Source organism: Haplochromis burtoni, unplaced genomic scaffold (assembly GCF_018398535.1).
Source record: "Haplochromis burtoni strain Fernald_Lab_line unplaced genomic scaffold, NCSU_Asbu1 Contig_107, whole genome shotgun sequence".
Taxonomy (NCBI): Eukaryota; Metazoa; Chordata; class Actinopteri; order Cichliformes; family Cichlidae; genus Haplochromis; species Haplochromis burtoni.
Genome location: NW_024582468.1, coordinates 48,280 through 67,561, shown reverse-complemented (window position 1 = coordinate 67,561; position 19,282 = coordinate 48,280). Strand labels below are relative to the sequence as shown.

The following is a 19,282-nucleotide window of genomic DNA, read 5'->3' as shown; positions in this document are numbered from 1 at the left end:
ATTTTCCACCCTAATTTACGAATAAATTCTTTACAAATCCTACCATGTGGATTCATGGATTTTTTTTTCACATTCTGTCTCTCACAGTTGAAGTGAAATTACTGACCTCTGTCATCATTTTAAGTGGGGGAACTTGCACAATCGGTGGCTGACTAAATACTTTTTTGCCCCACTGTACATCTGTTATAGGCCAGTATCAGTTGTTAATATCAGCATATACTCACACATACACTTTATTAGAATAGAATAGCCTTTTGTCATTGTACAACAAAATTGTGGTTAAATATTTTTCGAGCAGAGGATGGTTTTGAGCCATCGACCTTTGGGTTATGGGCCCAGCACACTTCCACTGCGCCACTCTGCTTGGGACTCACAATCCCTAATTTAGGGATTAGGTCACTGCGGCTACAGTACGCTAGGTACACTTGGTCAACTGCTCATTAATCCAAAAAGCAACTCAGGACATGTAAACATGGTTAAGATGACCTGCTCGGTTTGAGCATCAGAAGTGGGGAGGCAGGTGATCAGACTGGTTGTTTGGTTATAACCCAGCGGCCCCCAACCCCCGGGCCACGAGAGTTAAGGCTCGGTTGTTAAACTTATTGTTTTCAGGGGTTTTTTTTCAGTTTTTATCGTTATTTTTTTAAATCGTTTTTATCATTCCCTGGGTCTTTCCCCGTGTGTTATGAATACATCCTCCTTTTTTTTGTACGGGTACTGATTTTATTTTGTTGTTTTTATTCGCGACACCTTAAAGGGCGGTCTGTGAAAATATTGTCGGACAAAAAAACGGTCCGTGGCCCAAAAAAGGTTGGGGACCGCTAGTTTAACCTACAACATGAAGAATTAAAGCTTTTCTGAAGGCAAAAGGGGTCCAACTTAATAGGAAGGTGTACTAAGTAAAGTGGCTGGTGAATGCATTGTTGGGCTCTACTTAAACCAGTACACATCTGCTTGCAAGGCTCTTTTTTCCCCTTAACAGCAGCTTTTATCTCAGTGCAGTACTGCCACATTTTGACAAATGAAGATAGATTGCGTGTCTCCTTATTACAATGTTTGTTAGATTGCGAGTGTGGTTTGTATAGTGTAATGGTGGTTTTCTTTAAACTAGCAGGTATGTGTGTGTGTAATGGTTTATGGGGGTTTTTCCCCTTTAAGTGCTGTGATGATTGTGTTTGCTTTTCACATGTCAAACCAACAGAAAGACTCACGTTTCCAAATATTTATTGATGCGGAACAAGAAAGTTGTCCATAAAGGATAAAACAACATTACTTCACCAAATAGACACGCTCTCCTATTACAGCTGCTTTCTCAGATGTCGTAATTATTCATTTCAGTACTTCTTGAGAATATTATGTAACAGCTAGTCTACCGACAGAACTTTTCTTTGAGATGAATGGTTGTGGCACTGCACCAGCCCCTTTTGACATGTAGACTAGTTATTAGTATCCCATTTGCACAGCAGATTAAATCAGAGGTATGTGTCTCAGCTGAGCATGAGAAAAGGCCTTCAGCACTAGCTGGTTGTCACTCTCAAGACTCTGGAGTTTATGTTAGTTCAGATGTGAACAGCCCATAGTGTCGCTATAGTAGTGTGTGACGTACTGTCACATACTTGTGGTTGGACAATTGTTTTGCTTAATGTAATGCCTTTGTGTGTGAACGTTCATGAGCATATCATCTTAGAGCATGTGGAAGTAAGTGGAACGGTGGCCTCTGTTGTTCTTTGATCAAATTAAATAGGCTATGAGGGTTTATAGTGACTCTATGATTATAGCAGACTCCATTGCACAGTGCAGTTTTTCTTAATGATACCAAATGTTATTTGTGTTGGTTATTAAACTGAAATAACTATGCTTGAGAGCTGACATCAATAGGTCTTTGCACTGAGGGGAGCTAACTGTTATTGGAGCTGTTTTTGTTGTTGCGGTGGCACTGATCTTACTCCCCTGACGTCACCCGTGTGATACACTCAGGAGATCATGGCAAAGAGCTGTAGAGCTGACAACTACAGGTTTCCTGGAGACCGGGCAGCAGATTTGATGTTGTTTTTCCTCCCACCCCCCACACTGAATGGACAATAACATGCGGAGGTTATAAGACCATCTCTCTGGTGTATCATTGGATTTAGTGTTTTAATAAAAATAAACATTAAAAACAAAACAGCCCAGTTGTTATGTCACACAACAGCAAAAGCACCTTGTGGATTCATAGCAGGCATATATGAAAAACCTTGTATTCATAACTAAATATACTCCCCGACCTTCAAACTTGCCACGTGGAAGGCATGAAGTAAAAAACCACAAGGTGTTGAATATTTCATTGTTACTGGATCAGGTTGTGTCATGACGGTGCCCTGGAAAAAAGGCCATAGATCACATCGGTGTGTTGTCATATCACAACCCCAGCCAACCTCTGTTCTAATCTCCAAGGCTCAGGAGGTACAGATTTGTCTGATCAAATTTTGCCCCTCTTAAAGTAATATTGTCTGAGGCTATGGGACAATGTTGAGACAATTGAGTGGGAACTATATCCTCTGTGCAGGATTCAAAATGCAATCAAACAATATTGTGTGATGTGTCTTTTATAGACATTTACAAAGGAATACAGTATAAAAAATACAGAAAACTGCACATAGCATTAATATCTAAATAAATTCTTTATGAATGACTCTTCATGTGGAGTTAGACTTACAGGAAATAACGAAGGCTACACAAGCAGCAGGATGAAATCTTATCTTCTGTTATGCGGAAAAACAATCAGAGATAAGTGTGCACTAAGTGGTACTGCAGCTAACCGCTGAAAACGGAGAAACTGCAGCTTGAGTCAGACCTGTTTATCACTTTCAAATAGCAGCCTCGCAAACAACAGGAAGATAGCAACTCTTGAAACCCCCAAGGTTTTCCAAAGAACAGGGGTAAAGGTTAGAAATTTGACTGGAACCAGATTTTAAGTGCAGTTGAAATGATTATAGACTTTTTGTTTTGTTTTTGTTTCCATGGGAAAGATTGACCTATACTCGCATGTATAATATAGGTCAAAACATGTTTGAAGACATAAGTTGTCCTGAGAAAAAAATCCCTTGAAAGTGAAATCACTGCAGGCACTTCAAATGCATTAGAAAGTGACATGTTTTAGATAAAAGTATTGCACACAATGTATCTGGAACGTCAGAGTCTGGACAAACTGTTTGCCGACTCTCTTATGGATGAACATAATACCAAGTAGATGAATTCCAGTGTTGAGCTATCTATACTGGCATGAGGACAGTGTTTACAGAGGACAGTTGTCCTTCCAGCATATTCCTGATTCGATGTCATTGTGTTTTCTTTGCAATGTATGAGCTGGAATGCAAGAAAACCTTGGTGGTTTTTGCTGGTGTTTGTGTACAAACAGAATAAGTCAGTGCAGTCATGTTTCCTGCTGATATCCTTAAAAGATGGTAAAGTTATGACAGTTGTATAGTCGGATAATGCAGGAAAAAAGGCTAGAGTGGGTTGAAAAGTGGAATCTCTTCATAGGATAGATTGTGAGAACTTAAGAGCCCCTGTTTTCTTCCTGGGAAAACACAAAAGGAGGGTTAAGTACAAGGAGTGCAGTAAAAGTTGTGAAACTAAATCGCCCATTTTTTGCCGTTTTAAGTTCGGGTTTCTTACAGTATAGGTCACATTTAGTGGCTCGGTCACACTAGATTTAAAATAGGATGGCCTGTTTTTACATTTTGCATCCTAGGAACAACTGGTGGTTTCCCAATAATTGCATAAACCTTTTTTGTGTTTGGTGGTATTATTGTAGGGTCTGCCTTACAATATGAAGCGCCTTGAGGCGACTGTTGTTGTTGGCGCTATATAAATAAAATTGAATTGAATTGACAGATTGTAAGTAGTTGCAGTGATCATTTGGTCACCAAGAAGTTGAATTACAAGCCACAGGTTGCCTGGTGGGAGGCAACTTGTCTCCAGTCACAGTCTGACTGGGACTGACTACAACCACACTGTGACGGATTGGTAAAGATTTGCAGATAATTGCTGTCTGACTTAAAAACGCAGATGGATTGCCAAGATGAGCACAAGTCACCTGGGACAAGTTTCTTTGCATATGTGGGCTTGATTCAACCGGTTGCCAACTGACTATACAATCAAGGTTGCTGAGCATCTGTGCCATTTTGTCTCTAATTTTGTGAAGGAATTTCTGAATATATATTTCAAATACACGAGGTTCTGGCTGGACTCTGAATGTAAGTAGTTAATGCAAATGAATGTTTAGTGAGAAATTCTGTGCATGTTGATGGCAATAGATTCGCAATAATTCATGATTATCATCGATGTATCAGAGTTAATTGCTTTGTTATCACATTCTCTTGCACACTGACAGCAGAGTGGCTCTGTCTTATTACTGTTTTATCACTGTCTTGATGCACAAAAGTTGCTCTGAATGGCAACTGATTGCAAGTTCTTGCAAACTTGGTACACATCTTTGAAACATCATCATTGGACTCAATCACATAAGCTGGTGATTTCTAGCCAAAGTGATAGAATATTCTTCAGTTCTACTAGAAATCATGCTCAAGGGTGATAATATTGCCTGACTTTCTGTTTCTCAAACCAGGGACAAGTGGAGGCTCATGTAAGGCTGCAAACCAGAGTTTCTGAACATGCAGATTTCTACATTGTTGTACAAGGCTCTAGACTTGCACACGTGATTAGAGCAAAAAGAGCCAATGATGGCTTGAGTCTCTGCTTCACAGTTCCAGGTATGTCCTTTAGTCAACCACTTTGGCTCTCACGTTGTCATCACTTCCTGCTTTGATTTTTTTAAATGATTTTCTCTATATTCCACAGGCCACAACCTTGAGGAAGTTGTTTCTGTCACATCCTACTTTCACATTGAGAACAAAGTCAAACCTTGTGAGGGGGAAGCGTCCTTTAAGTACGCCAGGGATGATGCCCAGGAAGTAGCAGAATACCTAAGTGAAAACAGAGACCAGCTTGACCCCCAGAGCTTCTTAGAGATCCTGAAGAAGTTTCCTTGTTGCGCACAGGGAGAGGATGATGAGCTCTTTGTTGAACAGTTAGCTCACCTTGAGCAGGAGGTGGAGATCAATAAAAGTTCAGCTGATCTTCGGCTGCTGGATGAGAAGATCACACATGCTTTGGCTAACATGGATTACCCTCAGCAGTGGAAAACAGATGGCCAACCTAAAGAAGGTAATGAAATGAAACGTCCAACTTTAAGTCAGAGGTTAGTTTCTGGAGACTTCAGTTAACCACTTGCATCTCAGGTTTCTATCTCTAAAGCCCAAATGTGTTTTCGTATTATTTTTGCTTCATGTTCTTTTTCTATGGTAGAATAATTGTACACCACACATCTTTAATGACTTTAAAAAGTACAATTGTGGGTACACAACTTTGAATTTATTTTGAAGCTTTCATCCACACAGGCTCAAATATATACATGCTTTGACTTTAAACTTTTACGTGGTGCTGAAGATTCTTTTATGTCTTTTAATGTGACAAGGTGAAGGCCTATTAACATCTCGTTAATAATCATGATTCAATCATGATTAACTGTTTTTTTTGCCAGCAACAAACAAATTGTTTGACAGCACTCATTAGATTGACCAATACTCTGAAAAATTGGAATGTCCAAGTAATAACGGTAGATTTACACAAGTTGAGGTCTCTTGAAGCCATTTCTAAATAATCAGAGATTGCAAGATCATTAGATCAAACAACTGTAAGCAATCACAAGTCTTTTGGATATGTTGGCACTTGCCAAGGTCTGGAAGAAAACCCAACCTGTCAGCCTCAGATGAGAGGAACTTGGTTAGAATGTTCAAGAACAACCCAGGAACCACCAACTCAAGCCTGACATGACCTGTAAACTGCAGGAATACCAGTCACTGTTCTCAGTGGAACGTGTTTTGCGTCATCAACAAATGAGAGGGCGCTGATAAAGGAAATCAACTAAAATTTGCAGCTGCCCACATGGACAAGTCAAATCCCTTCTGGAGAAAAGTTTTATGGGCATAAGACAGAAAGATTGAGCTCTTTTGTCACATTGACAAGAGTTTGTTTGGAGGCAGGTAAGGTAAAGGTAAGGTTTTCAAACCCAAGAAGACTGCACTAACTGTTAAGCACAGTGGTGGCAGCATCATGCTTTGGGGCTGTTTTGCTGCTGTGGTACTGATACCAACTGAGTGTTACAACAGGAGAGTGATACACAGTGTTGGGAAGGTTACTTTTAAAATGTATTCCATTACAGATTACATGCCCCAAAATGTATTCTGTAACGTATTCCGTTACGTTACTCAGTGACAGTAACGTATTCTGAATACTTTGGATTACTTAATATATTATCATGCTTTTTACAACACGTGAATGTACTATTGCTGTTGATTTATTACTTTACTGAAGGTCCGCGACTCCGAACTGTAGTAAAGGGACCTCTGACTAATACGGCGGGGTCCCTGTCGGCTCGTAGCCGAAAAATAGCTTTACTTTGTTGTGTGGGTCAACTTTTCTTGCGAGAGACAGAGAGAGGCGTTGAAAGGCTGCTCCAACGGAACTTATTGTTTCGGAGGAAAACACGAACACAGTGTACAGTCGAGTCTTAATAGCTTACTTACAACTGGGCTCGTCAGGCACTCTTCTTGGCTGAAGTGGTTATTATTATATTTACATGCTTCCAGCTCCCGTTTTTCCTCGATGACAACTCGTACCTTTCCACTCCCCTTTTTCTCCCTCCTCGCGCTCACAGACCCATAACGTGTATGGCAGTCCATTCTCCCTGCAACACGGACTACACTGCCCATGATGCTACATTCTTTAGAGCTATGCTTGTAGCATTCTGCCTGTTAGCTTAGCACAACAACAACAACAACGAAAAGGCGCTCTCTCACCCAGGAAACACACAGTCGCAGAGAGAGAGAGAGCGTCGCCCTGTAACCATGGCAACCGTAACGCTGCCGCCTGGAACAACAGAACGTAGCTGTCAAACAAAACCCAAACAGTCCTGACCCGCGACAATATGAAACAGGAAAGTACCGCAGTGTAATCCATTTATTTCAACAAAGTAACTGTATTCTGAATACCACCTTTTTAAACGGTAACTGTAACGGAATACAGTTACTCATATTTTGTATTTTAAATACGTAACGGCGGTACATGTATTCCGTTACTCCCCAACGCTGGTGATACACAATCCCAAATACACATCAGAAAGGCTTTTACCAATACTGCTAAGAAGAGTGGTCAAATATCCATCCAAAATTATGCTACAAGCTAGTTAAAGTGTCTGGTCAATGTGCAATTGTTATCGGGAAATTTAACCAAATACTGTTGTGCCTGTTTCGCTTTAGGAAAATCATAAATACCATTTAAGTCACTATCCATCCATTCGCTTCCGCTTATCCTTTTCAGGGTCGCGGGGGGCGCTGGAGCCTATCCCAGCTGTCATAGGGCGAAAGGCGGGGTACACCCTGGACAGGTCGCCAGTCTGTCGCAGGGCTAACACACAGGGACAGACAACCATTACACCACATTCACACCTAGTGGCAATTTGGATTATCCAATTAACCTATCCCCACAAGCTGCATGTCTTTGGACTGGTGGGAGGAAGCCGGAGTACCCGGAGAGAACCCACGCAAACACGGGGAGAACATGCAAACTCCACACAGAAAGACCCCGGCCTGATGGTGGAATTGAACTCAGGACCTTCTTGCTGTGCGGCAACAGTGCTAACCACCGTGCCACCGTGCTGCCCAAAAAATGTAAACTTGTGCATAGATTTTTTTTTTAAAAAGTAAGATCTATGCTGTAAAAATATTCCACCCTGGAAAAAGAAATTTTTAAAAAAATTATTAAAAGCTGCAAATTAGCATGATGAGTGTATGGAAACTTGGTCAAGTTTAATATAATAAGGGCAGTCTCTTAGCTGTCTAATGATGCCACTGAGAGTGGATATGCCTAATATCATGACTTCAGCCACACAGTTCTGGCTGTGAGTAGAGAAACCCCACCTACTTGCCGGTCAGCCCTTCTGTTAAAAAGGGACAGCCAATCAGAAAAGTTGACCTTAAAGGGAAATATGGGGAAACTGTTGGTTTCAGACAGCAAGGTTTGGTATTAGATAATATAAAACAATAAATAAAACATTGTGCTAGAAAGGAGCACACAAGGTGCCTACTATCTTCACACGTTGATATCACAAAAGTAAAGTTATTGAATCATTTGGAAAACATTTTTTTTGTAGTTTTGAGGAAAGGAACGTATTAATCCTTCAGGTCATTATTGCTCCGGTGCTCTGGTGTTCAGTGGTTTCAAACCCAATGAGATCTGACTGTGCGGCTCACCTCAGTCATCACATGATTCAGAGGACCAGGCAGCCAGTCGGGCAGAGGCTGGTTTGCTCCAAAGACAAAGTAATTATTGCCATTATTCTTTCTTGGTCAGATTAGAGTTGTCCTGCAGACCTCCGTGGCTGCTAAATCAACTTCCACAACCCTTTGCACTACACTCCCATTGCTAGAGTTTCTGGCATCTAGCCTTAGATTGAGTGATTTATTATGTTTTGTGCTATCCTTTGTAATGAAAAGGATTAAAATGCTCAACCGTATAACAAAATTTTAATGAAAATAAGAAATTAGGAATTACATATACTGGTCCAGCTGTTTCATTATGCCTTTACAATTCCAGACTGTTTGTATTCATCATAAGCAGAAAAAGCAAATGAGACTATAGGCAGCCTAAAGCAGCATATTCACATGTAGTGCTAAAGGCTGCATTCAGACTGTGTGTGTGTGTGTGTCCTTGTATTTGACAATGCATGTATGGTCATGGTTTGCTTAAAAAAAAAGCAAATGCTGATGCAAAGCTTGGGTGTGGTGCAAATTCAAAGTAGCTCTTGGCCCCCATAGCCATGCGGTGCACTATTTGCAATGGCAACAATTTGACAATGACGTGCTTGTTTGTTGAACTTTGCATAAAGAGCATGTGCAGCATTCGCAGCCCTCTCCAAACTGGGTCACAATTTAATGGCACCATTGTTGAGGCGGCAGGACATTTCAGTTCATTTTGGGGTTTCAACAAGAATTGGAAAGGAGAAGAGAAATAGTTGAATTCTTCTGCACATTGTTTCTGCACTGGAAAGATGGTACCATGGTAACTCTCACCCACAGATGGGGGGAAGACCCAGAAGATAAAATCTTTTTTAAAGTTTCTTCCTGAGCTTACAAGACGACAACGATGTAGAGAGAAGGATTTTACTGGTGGTTTTTCGCTTGCTCTTTCCTGCTGCCCTACATTAGACTACAGACTGTTAAAAGATCAGTCAGTCATAGGGAATAACGACTGCTGACATGTCCTCATACTCATTGTTTATGTTCCCTTATACTCCAGTGAGCAGGAGGCTAGATCTAGCAACTGTGTCACAGCAGGTGTTTGCTTAGGAAAGCATTTGGTTTTAGTTGGCAATGATAATATTCATATAGTGCATACAGGCATAACGCAGAGTCACTCATTGCTTATATGCACAGTGCCCTGCTGCTGTGTTGATGCACTGGAAGTCTATTTGAAATAGCAGGAAAAGTTCTGGATTCTTGAAGCTAATACCGCTTTTGATATTTGGGATTTCCAAATACATTCATATTGACTAAAAGTCATTTTTGTTTACATGAACAAATCACACAAACAATTCTGACATTGATCACTCAGAAGACACATGCTAAGAAGGCTGTTTTACATGTGTCAGCGCTTTTTAAACATCTCCTCGATTGAAAGATTATTCAGTATCTTTCTCCCTCCAGTAATTCTCTCTTTTCTTTTCTTTTTCTCCAGCTGTCAAACATCATCCCAGAGAAACCCTTCTCCACGTTGCGGTGCGTTTGGGTTTGGTTCACCTTGCCCAATTCTTAATTCACCAACCAAGAGGTCAAAGGGGATTGACCTTACCCAATCAGGATGGAGACACACCCCTCCAATTGGCTCAAAAGTCTGGACAGCATGCCATGTTCATGCTGCTAGCAGCGTAAGACTCTTATTATTTTACTGTTGTCTCTTTTCGACTATTGAAAGGTAGTAGTATTTTCCTTTTGAAGGTATTACTGTAATATCGTAAATAATTGCTTTATGAAGTAAATGATGAGTAATGATGAAAAAAATTAAGATGGAAATATACACAAAATGCACATGCATAAAATGTCAGAGAATTTATTTTAAATATGATAAACCTCTAACATTTCCACATGCAGTAATAACATTGTAAAGACTGAGCTTGAGAAGTATGTACAATAGCTGATATATTGGGGATTATTGTAGTAAATCTTTTCCTCATCAGCTCTCCAGGTCCTGCAGTCAGCCCTCTTCCTGGTGTGTGGTGCTTGTGGTCCAACAGTTCTTACATGCTGAGGTTCTGTCCTGGGACCGACTCTCTAGCCCTCTCTGTGAGGCATACCCCGGGAAGCTCCCCTCAGGATAGCATCATGGTCCTGCGAGAAAGACTAGAAGACTTCAGTGTTTCTAAAATGGTGAGAATAAACCACAGGGGATGTCTGTTAAAAAATTTAGGGAAAAAAAATGCAAAAGACTGTTCCAATGCCTGTCTGTGCTTGATGTAAATTTATGTTGTCAAGTTAAGGCCATATCATAAGTTTAGTAAACCCTTGTGTAAACACTCATGCTCTTTAACAATCATAGGTTTTGATAAGAGTGAAGCAGTAAATACATTACCTCTGCAGTACAGTAAAACGAAGGGCACGAGGGAATGACGTTAGCTGATGATAACAGGCTTAAGGGGATTACCTTAAAGAGCGAGAAGCCAAAGCAAATTGTTTCAGGCAGAGGATAAGCTGAGGGGTCGCATCAAGTAAGGATTATTTTGAACTGTGGATCATGTGAAACTACAATAGCAGTGTCCACGAGTTTAAATATGGAGTTAAAAATCAATATAATGAGTCCACCTTTAATGTTTGGACACGCTTGAAAATCCTTTTGTGAGCTAATAAAGCAAACAATGGTTCGACCTCTCCAATAACTCTGTGACCTGCTTCCTGTTGATAACCCAATCAGACCACTCAGGTCATCAGGTGCAGCTCTTAACTATTCCCAGAATTAGATCTAAGTGAGCTGAGGGAGCTTTCAGTCAATGTGGTCCTGTTCTTTGGAACAAAATGCCTGCTGACCTGAGGTCAGTTACAAATGGGTCTACACTCAGAAAAACCAATAGAAAGATTTTGAGTTTCTGTTCTCACAGGCTTATAATTAATATCTGTGTGTGGACGTGTGTGTGGGTGTCTGTGTGTGTTAAGTAGGGCTGGGTGTCGTCACTGATTTCTAGAATCGTTTCGATTCTGATTCACAAGGTCCCGAATCGATTCGATACGATTTGATTTGAATCTGGGAAATTTTGACTCAGTCAGAAATATTATAATTCTCATCACGTATCAGTACATTTCCATATTTTTATAGCTATAAAAACAAAGCCGACACTTGAGACTTTATCAAAAGTGTGAGCATCACAGCAGATGCCTTTGTGTCAAAGTAGCTGAGGATAAAACACAGAAAAACATGAAGGCGACTTTCCTTGCCTGGGATTTTATAGTAGATAACCTTAAAAATATTCTGCAGTAGATCAAAAACGAAAGAAAGTCATCAATCAACATATGAACATTACCTGATGCTGCTGAAGTGAAGGAGAGCAAAGTTACAGAGGTTTGTTTAGAGTCCGTGCCGTCGGGTGAGAAAGCCACATCTCACTGATTCTGATCCGTCGGCAGGTCCGCGCATTGTGTTTACGTCTTTGTGCAGAATCCGTGTTCCTGCTCTCTTTTACTGTTTTAGCTGTTTGGTGGTTGTTGAAATTTTGTGAGGTTTCACCTGAGATTCTGGCGTTTCGGGCAAAATAAATTTATATTAAAAAATCAATTCAGGATCGATAACACGTTATCCAAGCTAGAATCGATTTTAATTGATAAATCGATAATCAAAACCCACCCATAGTGTTAAGCACATTGAGTTTACATGTAATGAAATGCGCTCTATAAACAAAATTGACATTGATATTGAAATTAGTGTAATTCATACTAGCAAAAACAAAGCAAAGGCCGACCTACACTGAACTTCACATCTGAAGCAAACGCAAACAGAGACATTTGACATTCCTGGATGATGAATACGCAAATAAAAAACATAGCGATGTTAATAATGGATGTGTGATGTTGTTCATGCAAAGTTTGGTTCAGATTGGCCCATCTGTATGTGAGTACATATGGACATACATCCATACACAGTTTGTATATACACATATTATAGTAAGACTGCAGTAGTGACTAAATAATTGTACTTTATCATAATGTCATGTTTCTTTGTACAGTTCATGGCAGTTTTAATTTACTCAAACATCTGTTTCTGTCCAAGATCAATGTGCTCAGAGCTGATACTGTGGTGGGCAAGAGGGATACAGATGAAGGTGTTCAGACTGACAAAGGTAAGTTCTGATTTAAACTCAGTCTAATGTGTAGCATTGTGGTCAATTTGTGTTCATAATATCAGAGAAATTGATTACTTTCAGGCTTTTATCTGAAAAATATTAGGCCAATGTTTATCCAGCCTTTCGTGTACTTTGCATGGGGCCGGTCTCTAACCACATACATAAAATGTGATTAGGAAAAGCAGCTATGTCCAACTTATCACTGTATCCAAGATGGTGGGATAACATGGCAGCATCCACAAACCGGTGTCTGTTCCTGTGTATTTTTATGGATTAATTCCAAATTTGTACGTTAGAAGATGTAATTACACACTAATCAGTCTATATTTATGAGCACAGCAGTATTTCTTCTATTAAATAACCTCAAAATGCAGCTGATTGTACCTTTAATGGAAGTCTTCACCAAAAATGTTGGATTAGAATCATGGATTTTAGAATAAGGAATGGTCTTCGACCGTACTAATTGACAGTAAATATAAGAAATAGCTTTAATCAAGTTTGTCCTTACCCATGTTATTACTACAGAAGCAGTGGTTGAGCTCAGTCCACACTAAAGCAGTGTCTTGTCCCATATTACATAGACTTTCCGGCTGTGTAACCCCCCCCCCCCCCCACACACACACACACAACAATAAAGGTTCATAAACACACATGTCAGTACTGTTTCTTCCATGAACTTAGTCATGATCCAAATTCTTGATTGACAGATAATAAACTGATCATTGCATTTTTCAATATTTCAGATCACTTACTCTCATATTTGGACTTTGGGCTGTTTTGTCAGACAAAACTAGCAGTATAAAGACTTCATCCCAGGCTCTGAGAACCTGTAGCGGTCATTTCTAAACTGCTTTCTGATGCTTTGTAGCCGAAACAAAGTGTTTGATTTGTCAAAAATAACAATCAAAGGATTTTGCAATAATGAAAATAATAATTATTTACAACCCTGCTATTGTCATCACACTGATCTGCGCATGCGCGTGCGCAAACAGCTCATGCGTGTTGTCTGCCTGCGGTGGCATGCGAGTTTGGAGACTTTACTCTGGAGCAGTGGAAAAATGAACAGCCACAGATTCACTTGAGCAAACAATGATATGATCAGACATCCATCACTTAGGACCTAAAGAGACTAGAAAAACACTTTCAACAGACACCATAAAAGGCACAGCCACTGCACATCTGAGCCTTCAGAGAAAACCGAAGAAGCACATTGTTTCTCTTTCCCTGCGGTGACATGTTCAGGCTGGCATGCAGACATGCAGAGAGTAATCTTTGCTAATCTTCGATGCCAGCTGCGAATTATTTTCTATCATTCTATATCTGTGTCTCACATACACACACACATTTTGTGTTTCTTCAACCTGTGGCTACTCTTTTTGGTAACCATAGAGATGGCAGGTGGCAGCATCGACTCATAAAGGGAAGCAGGAAGTGTACCACGGTATTGACCTTAACCCCGTCGCGACTCTAGCAGCCGTCCATTAATCCTCTTGAAATAACAGCTCCACAGTAGGGAGCTTGTGCTCTTTCTCTGGACCTGCTGGTTTGGACGAGCGCAAAGTCTGATTGGTTAGTTTTCCATTCCTGGATAGCAGAGTCACATCCAGAGAACCTGATGTTGTGCCTTCCACATAACTCTCTTTTTTAGAGCAGCAGCAGCAGCAGCAGCAAGAGGAGGAGGAGGAGGAGGAAGATGAGGGTGTTTGTGTGTCAGGCTTCAGCTTTTGGTTAAGTGTTTTTCTTTTGCACAGGCATCAACAAGGAACAACATGTGAAAGAGCATGTGCTCGTGGACAGTGTGAGTATACATACATACGTTGTAGATGTTTGCAGATTTTTGAATGCAGCCATATGCATTTATGACTTTTTCAAGTAAACTATATGTAAATTTAGTGAAATGGTGTGCATGCTTTTTGTGTTTGCTTAAAGGTTTTTGAAGAGCAGCTCGTCCTGTCTTTAGATGACGATGATGATGAAGAAGAGTACTCATCCTCATTATCTGGTAACTCTCTTCTCTTCTCTTCTCTTCTCTTCTCTTCTCTTCTCTTCTCTTCTCTTCTCTTCTCTTCGACCTCTGCTTCAAGTATTTTCAGATGATTTATTCACTGGTCCAACGTTCTGGCCCAGCAATCACAACTTTTTATTTTCCGTTTTAATATTATGGCAGTAACTCTTCAGCATCTGGATTAAATGATGAATGGGTAATCCATAAAAAATACAACAACATATTTGTGGCTGCACTGAACAGCGGGGTGTGGGAACAGAACATATTAAGCTAGTACAGAAGCCTGGGGAGGAACTGTTTCTCTCGTGGTCTTAGCACAATATGCGAAGCTCTGTTTTGAATCACATCATTGGAAATCGATGCGGTTGCTGCTTCACAGGCACAGACAGGGATGGGCTTCTGTATTAGGCACAGAGGTGGTATTCGTTTATTAAATGGACATATTGTCCTCCGGGAGTCTTTGGATGATGCTGGTTGTGTCTTTACCCGCACTGGCTCCATAATGACTCAATCCAGGGGTCCAGGAATCTGCCCTGTCAGTGGGACAAAGACAGGAATGGGGTCAGGCTTGTCCCACTCAGACTTTGTCTGAGCTATGAGATGCCCCCCCTCTGGTTTGTCGCCCTGCCATCCCCTCCCCCGATTCTCTCCTGGATCAAACAGTAGAGCTGTGTACTCGAAGCAAGAGGTGGAATGTTAACAAGCTAAAGTGTCCTCGGCTTACAAAAGCTGACATTTCAGATAAGACACATGCATTTACACTGATTCCCTTTTAAATCCAACATCTACTCAAGACTATATAAGCTGAAGCTCATTGGCTAGTAAAAAAAAGTTGAAAAGGATGCTAAAGTGTTTCGGGTGTCACCACGGTTACTGCGAATGCTAATTTTCCTGTGTGATGCTGTGGAAGAATGAAGAGTTTGTTGTAAACTTTGGAGAGGCTCTGGTGCTACTGAATGGCGCTTGTAAATGCTGTATAAATGAAATTATGTGTGTGCGTTTACGATAAAGTGTCGGCGTAAAGTAGTGTCGCGTGAAAAACACGAGGCATCGATCCCATTGTTTTCCACAGATTGCAGATTTCTCCTTATATTCCTCAAGTTCTTAAACTCTCTTTTGGCCTGAGTGCTTTAGATGGGATGACAGTGTCTTGGGGCTACTGTGGTGAAAAAGTGTCATTTGGAGTTATTGTTTTTTCCAGATCTGTTGAAATGATCATAACAGTTTCTCATGTTTCACTGACATAACTCAGCGGTGGCAGTTATTGTTGGAGCTAGCTTGTGTTACGATTAGTCTACCAGCCGAGACTTGTGCTGCTTGTGTCTGTCACCATTAGATCCAGTACTGGAATCGTGGTTCTTTGTTTTTGCCTGTGTGAAAGGTTCTATTTAAAGGTCACAGCAGATACATAAAAACAAGATAAAAGTCATGGAACTATATGAGAAGTCTGCCTTGTATATTTGAGCTCCATGTGCGCTACTTGTATGTCTTCACTGTGTGAGAGCAGCAAAGAGGAAATGCCTCTGTGATGCCCAGGATTTCCTTTACATTAGTGCAGCCATGGCAGGTCCAGACATCAAAGTCTGGGTGGAAAGTGCACTCATCAAGGAAGGCAATTTTCCACGTGTTTAAAATAAAAATGCCAACCACCACTCCCTCACAGTTGCCCAAGTAATTATATACACTGTACACGTTCAACAGGACTTTACTTTGAGACATTGTTCAGGCTACTTTAAATTACTACATTTCATAGTGAAAGGGAAATATTGTGCTTTTTAAATACACTTAACGGTCACATTACTGTTGTGTTTTTTTTTTTTGTTCTGCACAATATACAGATCATGTGGCAGGCATTATAGTGTGTATATTTGTATAAATACATGCAGAGTTATTCAAAGAAGCTTAATCTGCCTTACCTTTAATCTAAACCAAACGCTCACATTTGCTAATAGGCACTAAAGACAAGATTCATCTGAAGTTAACTGGAAACCACTAATGTAGATTAGAAAAGAAGAAAAAATAAGATACACAAAAAAAGCAAGAGAAAAAAAAATATCTGAACACCAATAAAATATAGATTAAAATATCTGACAGTGTCATAGACAGGGGTGTCAAAAGTAAAAGCATTTTTTACTAGTACACATACTTGTGTTAAAATTACTTTGGTAAAAGTCAAAGCACTGATTCAAATTCTTTACCCAAGTAAAAGTGAGAAATTACAAGCTCTGGATGTGCTCAGATTAAAAAAGTTAAAAGTAGCTTTTTGGAGGGCAGCTATTTTTGAAAAAAGTAAACTGAACCTTGTGCTATATTAATAAAGTAATTAAATAATTAAATGATATTAACACATGAGAATACAAACTTTTTTTGAACAGGGAAATGAGTACAGTCCAACATTAAAGTGGGATTTCACAGGAGGGAACTCAGTCATTTCTATTCTGAGCTCTACTCCTGTTTATTATTGTGAGCTGTGTTCTTTGTGTACATGCTGTGATCAGCTGACCTATGTTGCTGCTGGTCTTTGTGGATTTACACAACTGAATTAAACAAGCTGTAAGCAAATTTTTCATGAGCTAGCTTCTCTGATTTCCGTTCCCTACACTGGCAGTGTACTGTTTATACTGTCATTATACTAGACAGTATTATAAAAGTTGAATGAACCAAAGCATCATCATCTTAAATTCAATTTAATCTCTGCTACCCTTTATGTAAACCAACTCTGACCAGGAACACGTCACCGGCTGTGCACCAGCCCAGTACAGTGCTTTACTGTATTCACATCATATACGGATCCAGTGTCATATTTTTAAAAATGAGGACATTACATCCTTTGTCCGGCCCGTCTTTCTACATCTTTTTCTTTCTTACATCTTTCTCCTTGTCTGAGTGAAGTTATCTTTTCTTCCTGTGAAATGCAACAGCTGCACCTTTAGCTAGCAACACACTGTGTGACAAACTGCACACAAACAGTTTGTGTGTTTGCTGATGTGTGTTGAACTGTTAGTGACACTGCATTTTAAATTACTTAAAATGCTTAAAATGCTTGCTCCTCCTATTGTAGTGCTAGCTAGACGCTGAAGTACCGTGACCGCAACTTATGTACATCTGGACTAAAAATTTAGTAACTTGCGCATAGTGATATAAACGGTGCATAAATTTTTTATATATTTGCCTTTTTCATCTCTGTGTAGGCAGAAAGCCCTTGTAATGGATACACCAATGAGACAGTCTTTCATGAGCTATTGTTACCTCCATCTAGACTCATATTGGTTTAATGTTTTGAAGTGTGGAGTAATGGTGAATTGTGCTGTTCTACTTAAGTACAGTAACCAAGTATTTGTACTTCATTACCTCAAACCTCTGGTCAGTATAATAGCTTGTTATCACCCACAAACTCCTCAGGGAGTCACTGAGTGTATCTAAGGCGACCCCTTGCAAAATAAGGGAGCTGCTGGGACCATAGACACTATAAAAAAAGTACCTAATGGTATGTTACCCACTGGTTCGTCTTGTTATGAAGACTTAAACTGAGCTTTTTTTTGTGATTTTAGTGTTTTGAAACCCAAGCTGATGAGTATGGAATGGATCTGACTGTGAAAGAGCACCTCATGCTCATCGGCTAATGACTTATTCACATTATGAAATTCATGTTTTAGTCACTATAGTCTGAAACTAGTGATTGTCCTCTGGGAGTCATCACAAAAATGTCGATTGAGGTCACATAGTGAGGGAGCACAGGACCGTAGACCAGTGTTTCCCAACCTTTTGGAGCCACTGCACATATTTCACATTAGAAAAATCACACGGCACACCACCAAACAAAAATGTCACAAAAAGCATATTGATCATTTCCCCCTGCGCACAAGGTAAAGCAGAATTGGCTCAGTTTGTCCCCATTATACCGTTTTTGCTTTCTTCTGGCCACTACTCATGCTAGGGACTTCATCTGGGTTGGAATTTTTCCCAGGACCCAGGTCAGATTGACTACTTTTTCTTTTCAAATATTTATCTATTGCTATTACGCGCTGTGTTTTCTCACTCACAGCATGACTATTATATAATTTCTTCTTTGTCTTCTTCTGTTTTACTGGCAGTTATCAACCCATTTAATTAGAGCAGTTGTAGTTGTAGTACTGGTTGTACTGCCCTCTAGTGGAAGAGAATGTAATTGTTCTGCCCGTTACACCGATCGCTTAGAGTACAAATCAGGTGGAACCAGATAATCTTCCATGACACACCTAACCATTTCTCATGGCACACCTATGTGCCGCGGCACTGTAGTTGGGAAACACTGCCGTAGACTTCTATACAAGCAAAAGTCTGTATGCAGGAAAAGGTGTCGTCCCCTGCTGGTCATTAACTCCAAGATCAGAACCTTGACGTAACTGCCGGTTCCCTGCGTCAGCCTCCTGGAACTAACTGTTCCTTTCTACACAAACTCTGACCAGTCCCTAAAACCTCACTTCTGTCTAAATACCAAAGTATGTAGTGTTTAGAAACTTTAAGACAAAGTAGATATTAATGTTATGTCGCCCTAAAAAGAGATTATTAATTGGCAAAATAGCTCCCAAATGCCAGAGGCAGCACATGCAAACAGATCCTAACCATGTATAATAGGCTCAGTGACCAGAAAATGTCAAAAGAAATTAATATGGCGACAAAAGGAAAACAGATCAGATTTGAAAGGTGAGATTAAGACAGAGATGCGTGCCTCTCTTCAGTGCCAAGCAAGTCTAACAACTTCAACTCTGATTTCAAGTATTTATGACCTCTTCAACTTTGGAAACACG

The 19,282-nt window shown here is 40.2% G+C and overlaps 1 protein-coding gene across 5 annotated transcripts in view; it reads left to right on the top strand.

Annotated features, from left to right (window-relative positions):
* The window catches only part of arhgef28a (Rho guanine nucleotide exchange factor (GEF) 28a), a 53,913-nt gene that overhangs the window by 6,605 nt on the left and 28,026 nt on the right, over nt 1-19,282 (top strand). For all 5 annotated transcript variants that reach the window (XM_005949650.2, XM_005949652.3, XM_042223238.1 and 2 more), the window contains exons 3-9: nt 4,610-4,754; nt 4,843-5,208; nt 9,838-10,027; nt 10,337-10,526; nt 12,415-12,484; nt 14,239-14,285; nt 14,417-14,489. In XM_005949650.2, coding sequence (XP_005949712.1) covers nt 4,610-4,754; nt 4,843-5,208; nt 9,838-10,027; nt 10,337-10,526; nt 12,415-12,484; nt 14,239-14,285; nt 14,417-14,489 — 1,081 coding nt within the window. The remainder of the gene's footprint in view (nt 1-4,609; nt 4,755-4,842; nt 5,209-9,837; nt 10,028-10,336; nt 10,527-12,414; nt 12,485-14,238; nt 14,286-14,416; nt 14,490-19,282) is intronic.